This window comes from Typha angustifolia, chromosome 13 (assembly GCF_048772165.1).
Source record: "Typha angustifolia cultivar Huaian chromosome 13, ASM4877216v1, whole genome shotgun sequence".
Classification (NCBI taxonomy): Eukaryota; Viridiplantae; Streptophyta; class Magnoliopsida; order Poales; family Typhaceae; genus Typha; species Typha angustifolia.
The window spans coordinates 11,312,401-11,322,319 of NC_133251.1; the positions used below are offsets into that span (position 1 = coordinate 11,312,401).

A 9,919-nucleotide genomic window follows, 5' to 3' on the forward strand; every position below is an offset into this window, starting at 1 on the left:
TCATGAATGATATATTTTGACCTCTATTGTGAAGGTATATTTTGGTATTCTTTGACGATATTTTGGTATATAACAGGACTGAATTGGAGCATTGGCGGCATTTGGAGGATGTGCTGAATTTGTTGAAGCGAAACTAGCTAATGATCAAGAAGTCTAAATGCCTATGGGGAGTACCACAAGTGGAGTATTTAGACCACATCATCTCAGCAGAAGGTGTAGCGTCGGATCCTCAAAAGGTGGCATGCATGACCGCTTGGCCTATTCCTACTATCACCGGATTACGGGGATTTTTGGAGCTGACCGGATGTTATCGCCGCTTCATCGCCGGGTATGGAAAGATCGCTGCTTCTCTCACTTCTTTGTTGAAGGACTCTTTTAGATAGACGGATGAAGCCACTATAATCTTTGAAAAACTAAAAACAGCAATGACGATGGTGCCCGTTTTAGCATTACCGAACTTCACCAAAGAGTTCATTGTAGAATGTGATGCATCAGGAGTTAGTATAGGAGCTGTACTAATGCAAGGAGGACATCCCATTGCCTTTCTTAACAAAGCTTTATTACAAAAATCTCAGTAATTATCGACTTACGAGAGAGAGACGTTGGCAATTTTGCATGCGGTGACAAAGTGGAAGCCTTATTTAATTAGTAGACGATTTATTATCCAAACCGATCAAAAAAGCCTTTCATACTTTATTGGACAGTGTATACACATTCCAACACACAAAGATGGATCACAAAATTGTTGGGGTATGAAATAAAATTCAATACAATAAAGAAACGAAAAATAGAGCGGCGGATGCACTATCACGCCAACCCAATATCATCGAGCTAGGAGCCTATCCTTCTCCCACTTTTCCTTTTCTTAATGAGCTGAGGTATGCATGTACATCTGACCTAGATGTTTTGAGATTGTTATAAGAGGTGATGGATGATCCGGAGTGCCATCCAGAGTTGGAGAATCGAGGCGATTTGCTGCTGGACCACGGATGCATTCAGGTGCCTGCAAATGATGGATTGCGGTAAAAGATTATTAGAGCACTTCCACCAAACTACAGAGGCTGGTCATGAGGGTGTCTTGAGGACTTATAGGAGGATAACACAGAGTAGTGTGTGGCTAGGATTGAGGCGGGAGGTGAGGAGTATTGTCTGCGGTTGTGAAGTCTATCAAAAGGCTAAGGTAACCACATTAAAACTAGCCAAATTACTTCAACCTTTACATATACCAAACTGTGCTTGGTAAGATATTTCTATGGATTTCATAAAGAGTCTTCCGCTGATACATGATTATTTAGTTATTTTTGTGGTCGTTGACAGATTAAGCAAGTATGCGCACTTTTTGGCATTGTCACATCCATTTTTAGCTAAGTCAGTGGCTAAAATTTTTGTTAAAGATATTGCTTGGTTACATGGCATGCCACGCACGATTGTCTCAGATCATGATCGTATATTTATGAGTGACTTTTGGATGTAGTTTTTCAGATTGTAGGGGACTCGATTGAACTTCAGTTCGGCCTACTATTCATAGACAGATGGCCAAACTAAGGTGGTCAATCGAGGCATTGAGCAATACTTGAGATGCTTTGTTAGAAAGATGCTGAGACGATGGTTAGAATTCATACTATGGGCGGAGTGGTCTTATAACACCGCCTACAATAGTAGCATTGGCATGACTCTATTTAATGTGGTGTATGGACGCATGCCTTGGACATTATGCGCTTATGATCCAGCGGTATCTGCAGATCGGACGAAGGTGGACTTAGCTTTGATGGATATAGACGCCACATTGAGGAGGTTGCGTGTCCATCTTAAACTTGCTCAAAACTACATGAAGTAAGTTTATGATCGTAGTCATAAGGAGCAGAAGTTTGACATTGACTGTTGGGTGTTTGTAATGGTGCAACCGTATCAACAAGTGACCTTGCATCCGATGCAAAACTAGAAGTTAGCACATCGCTACTTCGATCCATTTCAGGTGTTATAGCGTGTTGGTCTAGTTGCATATCATTTGGAGCTGCCGGAAGGGTCGAGAGTGTATCCTGTCTTTCATGTTTCATTACTGACAAAGTAGATTGGAGATCATGAGATCGTTGGATCAGTTCTACCGGAGCCATTCGAGGAGACAAAGATCATAGAGTCGGTTTGTGTACTTGCTAGGTACCGACGATAATATGGTACCAGATTAGAGATGGAGATTTTAGTTGAGTGGCTTGGCAAGCCATCCGATGAAGTGACATAGGAGTTGGAGACTGATATTTTGGAGCATTTCCTCGACTTTTCACCCTGAGGAAAAGGTAGGGGAAGTGTGGTAGGCTGATATATTTAGTTAGGGTCTACTCTTATTGCATTAGTTATTTATTTTTATTAAAATAAAATTTTTGTAGGTCGTGTTTGAACTCCCTTGCGAACCCTTGCATTTGGTTCGCAAAATCAAAGAACGCAAATTATGCGCTCAAACACAATCGGGTGCGTTCGAACGCCTACATCACATTCGCACATATAGAGAACGCATTTTGTGCGTTCGAACACGATCGAGTGCGTTCGAACGCGATCGAGTGTGTTCGAATGCGATCGGACGAAATCTTCTAGAATTAGGGTTAATAATTATATTTTGGCTTACTGGCTAGCCTCTATAAATGTGTGGATGACAGCCAAAATTATTATGCTATTGGAATATTGATTTCTTGCCTCCTCCCTCTTCACCAACCTTCCACCTTTATCGTTGGCAAGGTCTCTCCTAACTTCTAATTTCCCTCATCTGTCAAGTCATCCCTTTTTCTTGGGATCTCGACTATTTCTTCCCATTCGTCTTTATCCCTTAAACAATATCAACCATCCACCCTCATCTCTATTATCATCCATAACCCTAACATCCACTCCACCCGTTACCACCACCATCATCCACAATATATCATATTTTCATCATAGTTGTAGTTCAAATCTGCAAAGGGAGTAAATATGAAAAACATAGACTAGGGAGTTACGGATTGACTCCACTTACTTTTACAATTTTCTAGCTATGAGGTAAATATTTTCCATCGGCTACGCGGACTGCTTCCCGCAATAAATCTAGATTTTAAGGAATCATCCATAGTCCTATCATTGGTATCAGAGCCTATCAATTTGGTACCGTAAACTTTATCATTGCTATCAGAGCTTATCAATTTGGTACCGTAGGCCTTATTAGAAGGGAAGGAATGGAAATTAATATTCATTTATAATGATCATTTTGGTTGCCATCTACATCTTAAGAGGCTAACCCAATAAGCCAAAATGACAAATAATAACCCTAGAAATAATGAATTCTCGTCTATTACATTCGAACGGGGTCAAATGCATTTGAATGCAAAATTTGTGTTCTTACATGGGCGTTCAAACGGGTTCAAGTACGTTCGAACACATAAATTGTGTTCTCTGTCGATGCGAACAACTATAGGCGTTCATAAGGGGCGTTCGAACGTGACCCTCCCACGTTTGAATGCGACATATAGAATCCTTATTTTCTAAAGGAAACAACTAAAATAACAATAAAAGTAGACTTTCATAGGGTGTATCCATGCTCGAGATGACTCGATGGGGTCGGAATCACATCACCGTGGTGGGGGTGTCTGATTGGGGTTTCGCCAAACCCATCTCGAACGCGCCACACCCTAGACCGGTAGTCTAGGGTTGGAACACAGGTCATTAGTGCTCCATGCTGGATGGTGTGCCGCCTTTAACTCTCGTATCTTCTCTTCTATCATTTGAGCCACTAAAAAGGCTTCCAACAAGGTAGTAGGATGAGTCACCTTGACTTTCGCTTAGATATCACAATGAAGCCCGAAGAAGAAGGTGCTTCCAAGAGCAAAGTCTGACCACCCGTGGACTCGATTACTAATTCTTTCAAACTCCTCTTGGTAGGCTCCTACAGAGGTCTTTTGGGTTAACTTCATCAAGATAGCTTAGAAGTCTTCATAGTTGGAGGGTCTGAAACGCACACAAAGCGCATTGGAGAACTCCCCTCCCCCCAAGTAGTGAATGCACAGGCCCAAAGTCCTGCTTGAAACCACCTCACTGCCACATCTTCAAGGTGGAACGAGGTCAGAAGCATCTTTTGGTGGTCAGGTGTCCCTTGATAGGTGAAGAATTGCTACGGCCTTATAGATTTAATCCAATTGGTCGCCCCCGCTGAATTTAGGAAAATCAACTCGAACAGTTCGGGGTTGTAGCATTTGATCGCATCTATTCTCATGTTGTTGGACCCTTGGTTGATATGGGGGCTCCTCCCACTCCTCCTAAGGTTCCTCCTATGGGTATGGGGCTATGGGAGCCCTTGGATGCAAGGGCGGTAATTCGGCGCAGTGCCCTTGCGGTTTAGCACTTTGTTGCCATGGCGCGGCCAAGATTGATCCTTGTTGGAACCGATCTTGTGGTAAGAGATGATCCTCTGGTCTTCGATAATGATCACGAGGTGGAGGTCAACGATTTGGTTGGGTAACAACCGACAGTGGAGCCACAAAAGTCGCAGCCTTAGCTAGTTCTTCCTTGTTGTTTCTAGGCGGGATGCCACCTTGATTATCTTCCCTATGGTTGGTATGCTTAAGTGTATGCCTTGGAAGAATTTAGTTCATGTCCACAAGGGTTGCCTTGATCTTCAACATCGTTTGTGCCATAAGCGCTAGGATTTGTGAGAGATCGAGAGGGCCTTTCTTCCATCCTCGCGAGTTCTGTGGAGATGGCAATCTTGATGAAGCCATGTGGTCCGTCTCCATGCCTTGGTCACTCGTTTGCTTTGCTGCCTTTGATCTTGTGGTAGCCATGACGGTTCGAGGATCGTTGGCTCTAATACCAAATTGTTACGAACAGACTTGATCCAATCTATAACGGTTCTCGACAAGTTTGAGGATGTGACTTTTGAAAAGAATTCTGGAGGATTTAGCCGTTGGATCTTACTGAAATTCAAAATCTCAGGGTTTGGATGGCTAGATCTTGAGATATTATCAAATAGTAGCTGAAGGTCGAATGAACCCTAGCTTGTTAGCCCTTCAATGGCTAGATAGGTGCTAAGAGAACTCTTTTGAGTTGAAGAAGGAGAAATTACTACAGAAAAGGAGGATTAGGAGTTGGAGGAGACCGACCAAGGATTTAGCCGGTGGAAGGAAGGAGGCGGGAGAAGGTGCTAATGGCTAGAGTAGGGAGGGAGATAAGGGCAACAAATGTCAATATAATTATCAGATAAACTCCAATTAGGGTTTCCTCTACATATTTATAAAGGCTTACTCTTTTGACCCAAACAACCAAATTAAAACCCTAAAAATCAAAAGCTCTCACCGTAGTGCGTTTGAACGTGCTCGATCGTGTTCGAACATGCAAATTTTGTTTTCTTCCGTTGCGAACACGTGTAGATGTTCGAATGGATGCGTTCAAATGAGCCCATGTCTGTTTGAACACGCAATTCTTATTCTCTATTTTTGTGAATGCGTTCAAGCATTGACATGGCCTATTCGAATGCGGGTCCCTACCGTTCTAACGCTCCCCAATAAAAAGCCTTATTTTCTAAAGTAAAATCAAACTAGATAAATAGGGTCATCCCAATAAACCCAATGCCACGAATAGATCTAATATGATCTAGTCGTATTATTATGTATGTACAAATAAAACCTTACACAAACATTTTGTTATGCCATTCCTAAAAATATTGTTCGTGGCTGATACATATTATATTACAAATAATTACTCATCTAAGTTAGTTTTGAAAATAAAATTTTATATAAATTTCTTTTAATAGACAATGAGCGTGACAACTGATAATAAGATTAGAGAAAAGAGGTAATTTTTTCTCCAATATATAGATTGTATAACCAGACTAACCTCTCCCACAGTATGAATCCAAACTATGCGCATATAACTTTAGTAAAAAATTCACTAAACTTTTACCTAAACATTCACCAAAGAAATCGAAATAACCCCTATCTTGACTAATAGGGCCCAACTAGTAGACTAAGCCATAAAAAATTTAGGACCAAATAAACTAATAATGCAGATCGGCCCTCCCGGTTATATTGCCAATGGTTAATAATGCTGAACATTATTGCTGTCTCATAATCTTTGTAAGAAAATTCAAATGTACAGTTGGTGCTTTTTCATCTTTGGCCGTTGGATTGGGGTACCAATTTGGTGGTACTATATTAACTATTCGTAATGCATTGAGTGAAGATGGAAATGGATATAATTTTTCGATTGTCAGATCCGGTTTCACATTTTGCTCCAAAAACTATAATCAAAAGCGCGCGCACAGTAAACCTTTAAGCGGTGGTGTCTAGTTTTAAGTGGTCGTGTCTAAAAAAGCGAACAAACCGAGAACTGTCTGTCTCTCACGCGCTCCATCACTATTAAGTTCACAAATCTATCTAGTAGTAGTAGTAGTCGTAGTAGTAGTATCTGTCAACAAACAACTCCATCTATGTATTATATCTAAAAGAGAATTTTGTAAGATTTCCTGCGAGCAAAAAAGAAAGCCATGTCCCATGCCCCCCACCTTCTGAAAAGGAGTTCCCACTATCTCTCTCCCTCTCCTCTTTTTGTCTAAGTGCACACCTGGATATCATAACCACCATGCTTTAGTTTCAAAACCCACTCTTTCTCTCTCTACTCTTCCCTTCACATCCCTTCTCTCTCTCAATGATGAAAGAAAGAAGTTAAAAAAAAAGATGGCAATAGTGCAGTGCAGGCCATTGGCCAGTCCGCCCGGACCACAACCACTACCAACGCGACGTACCTTTGTTAGATTCCATGAGCACTCGTCCTAAGATTCGCTATCCGCACCACCCCTTATCTCACGCGATAACGACCACTTACTTCTTTTGCCCATCTCTATCTATCCCCCTTCTTTATTCTCTTTTCTTTATATATGTATATATATATATACATATACATATACATATACATATACATATATACATCCTTTCTGGATTTTAAATATCTTGCCCCCGTCCCCTCTTCCATTCCTCCTGCCTGATATCACCCTCTCACCGAACCCTCTCACCCCACTCTCTTATCTTATTGTATTTAAATATCCCCTGCATCATAACCCACTAACCACTCCTTTTGGTCGTAAAGTTGCTGACTTCCAAACTATTAAGCCAAATGAAATGTCCTAATAAGCTAAATACTCGAGGACAAATTAAGTGGCCGGTCTTAGTTGACCCATTCGTATTGCAACTTTACTGATCACAAACTAAATTAACCAGCGAAATAAAGATGTAAAGAACCACAGAAGAGATGATAAAATCCAGCTAAAATTTCTAGAGAACCAATAAAACAAAATTATGAAAAGGGAGGGAAGGAAAGAGTAATATGTCGGTCTTCATACAATAATAATAACTTGGTGATGGAAAAATTTGAAATATCTCCTCTCCCTTCCACTGTGATCCACTATTCCCAACTCCCACGTGCAGGACTTTTCAAAACGGCACCACTTCCCGCTCCCTCGCGCGTGCGTAACGAACCCCGCCTCTTCTTCTCCTCTCCCGCCATCTCTAGCTCGATCGTTACGGCTTCCAAGCGCTCGCCCACACCAACGGTTGATCCTTCCACGAGAGAAACACGCCCGCGGTCTGGTCCTCCGCAGCGTTATCCTCCGCCAAGCGCATCGACCACCCTTCTCGGTACCTCCTCAGCAACGCCCTGACGTCGTCCGCCACGTCCTCGCTGAACGCGGCCGGCGTGAACCCGGCGTTCCGAATCCTCCTCGTCCAAGTTGTCGCAGTCTCCCTCCTCTCCGCCGACTCCGCAGCGGGGCACGACACCACGTCCACTACGGCCCTCCCCGCCGCCCGCTCCAGCGCGAGGCGCTCGTTGCTCGCCCTCGGGAAGCTCTCCTCCAACGAATCGAAGTAAGCGGAGAAGAATCTTAATGCCTCGCCGAAGACCCTAAGGAACGCCTCCTCCTCGTCCTCTCCTCCAACGAGGTCGACCTCCTCCTCCACCACCGTCACGATCCTAGGCTCGAGGCGGCGGATCGCCGCGAGGAAGTTATCCCGGCGGCGGCCCACTGGCGAGACCCCGCGGAGGTTGTTGACGCAGTTGACCGCGAGGGCGGCGTCGTCTTCGCGGAGGTTGAGGGCATCGAGGTCGAGGTCGGAGAGATCGCCGGCGTGGTGGACGACGTGGAAGCGAAAGGGAACGCCCATGAGCCGCGCGAATTTCTCCATCCTCTGCCCGATCTCCTTCATCACTCTCTGCACCGCCGCCGACGGCGAGGCGGAGGAGACGATCGTTGTGATGGATAAGTGCGGGGTATCGTCCGAGGAGCGGGTGGCGAGGGCTTCGAGAAGCGTCGGCCACTGCGTGCAGAACGTATTGCTCAGATCAAGAATGTGCAACCTCTGTTGCTGAGACGAGGAAATCGTGTTCGAAGATGCTTCCAAGAAAGATTCAAGAATCGCGCCGTTGGCGGCTACGTGGCCAAAGGAGGACCAGGGGCTGAGCTCCTGAAACCGGAGCGCCGTCCGCCGCGTCGATTCGAAGGACGTCGTGCGATCCGAGGCGGAGAGGAGCGTCCTCAGGGTGCGCGGCCCGGATGACGTCAGCCGGGCGAAGAGGCCCTGGAGGAAGTAGGACGAGATCTTCTGGTCGACCTCGCCGAATGGGGAGGACAGTTCGTTCAGCATCCACATCAGCTGCTGCACGCGCTGACTGTCGCGTGCCGCGACGGCGCGCGCACACTCCAGGAGCAGCTGCGCCGCCCAGCGGCCTGCCCCGCCGCCTGAGGCGGCTGCGGAGGAGGAGGAGGTGGGGGAGGAGAAGTCGAGGTTGAGGTCCGGGGGAAAGGAGGAGAGATCGGTGGGATCGAAAAGGACGTGCGAGGCGGCTGAGGAGGAGGGGGGAGGGGTGGGGGTGGTGGAAGAAGGCGGCAAGTGCTTGGAGGAAGAGGAGGAGGAGAAGTCTTCATCCATGTAAAAGCTGTGGTGGTTGTTGCCGCATTCTTCTTCTTGGTAAGCGTAGTAGTAGTTGTGATGATACTGATGGTGTTGGTTTTGTTTGGAAGATCTTGAGCTGCTTGAAGTGCGACTGGAGTTGTAGGATTGCTGGTCTGATGACTGTAAACTGACCAATCTAAAAAGTGTGTCCATCTAAATGTAAATGAGCAGCCCCACAAGTCCACAACACCTCCACATAGGAATAGGAATAGAGAAAGAGAGAGAGAGGAGTGGGTGAAGTGAAGTGAAGTGAAGGAGGGGGGGAGTTTTAAAACTTGGAGAGGAGAGGAATGGGATTTAAAGGGGGGGAATCTCTCTCCCTCTTATTAGTGGGTTGTGACTGCATGCTTTTCTATGAGTTTGTGTGGGGGATGGGAGTAGTGATAGCTTTCCCTTTTCCTTTTTCCTGCCCTCTGCTAAGCTTTGCTTTACCAATTTCCCCCTTTACCTATGTATACACTTGTATATATATTATATATCGGCGATTAACATGATGGGGCTAGAATTCATCAAGGGAGGAAAGTTTCTGAGATGAACGAATTCGCTCTGACATGCACGAGAAGGGAGAGAGACAGAGAGAGAGAGAGGATATCAGGCGTGCCTAGCTATAAGAGAGGGTAGAGAGAGAGAGAGAGAGAGAGAGAGAGAGAGAGAGAGAGGGGGGGGGGGGGGGGGGGGGGGGGGGGAGGAGAGGGAGAGGGAGGGGGAGGGGATACGTCAGGAAAAAGCTGGAAGGGCGTGCATAAGCATCATCATAAAACGCACCACCGTTCTCCCGAGACATTCTTTTGCTCCCTGAAACCCCTCAATTAGCTTCGGCAATGACCTGACCCATGCCTCCGGCATTCTTTTGCTCTCCTTTCCCAAAGCCTAAAAAGATTAATTTGTCTACTATAATGTAGCATGTAGTGGGTTGCCGGCCACAACTTTAGCCTGTAAGATTTGTATATTTGCTCTCT

General features: G+C 45.2%; 1 protein-coding gene across 1 annotated transcript; it reads right to left on the reverse strand.

The window, feature by feature from the left end:
* Positions 1–7,162: 7,162 nt before the first annotated feature.
* LOC140774958 (protein SHORT-ROOT 1) lies at positions 7,163–9,569 on the reverse strand. Its single transcript, XM_073118158.1, has one exon. The coding sequence runs from the start codon at positions 9,111–9,113 to the stop codon at positions 7,530–7,532; it is 1,584 nt and encodes a 527-aa protein (XP_072974259.1). The 5' UTR covers positions 9,114–9,569; the 3' UTR covers positions 7,163–7,529.
* Between the last annotated feature and the right edge of the window lie 350 nt (positions 9,570–9,919).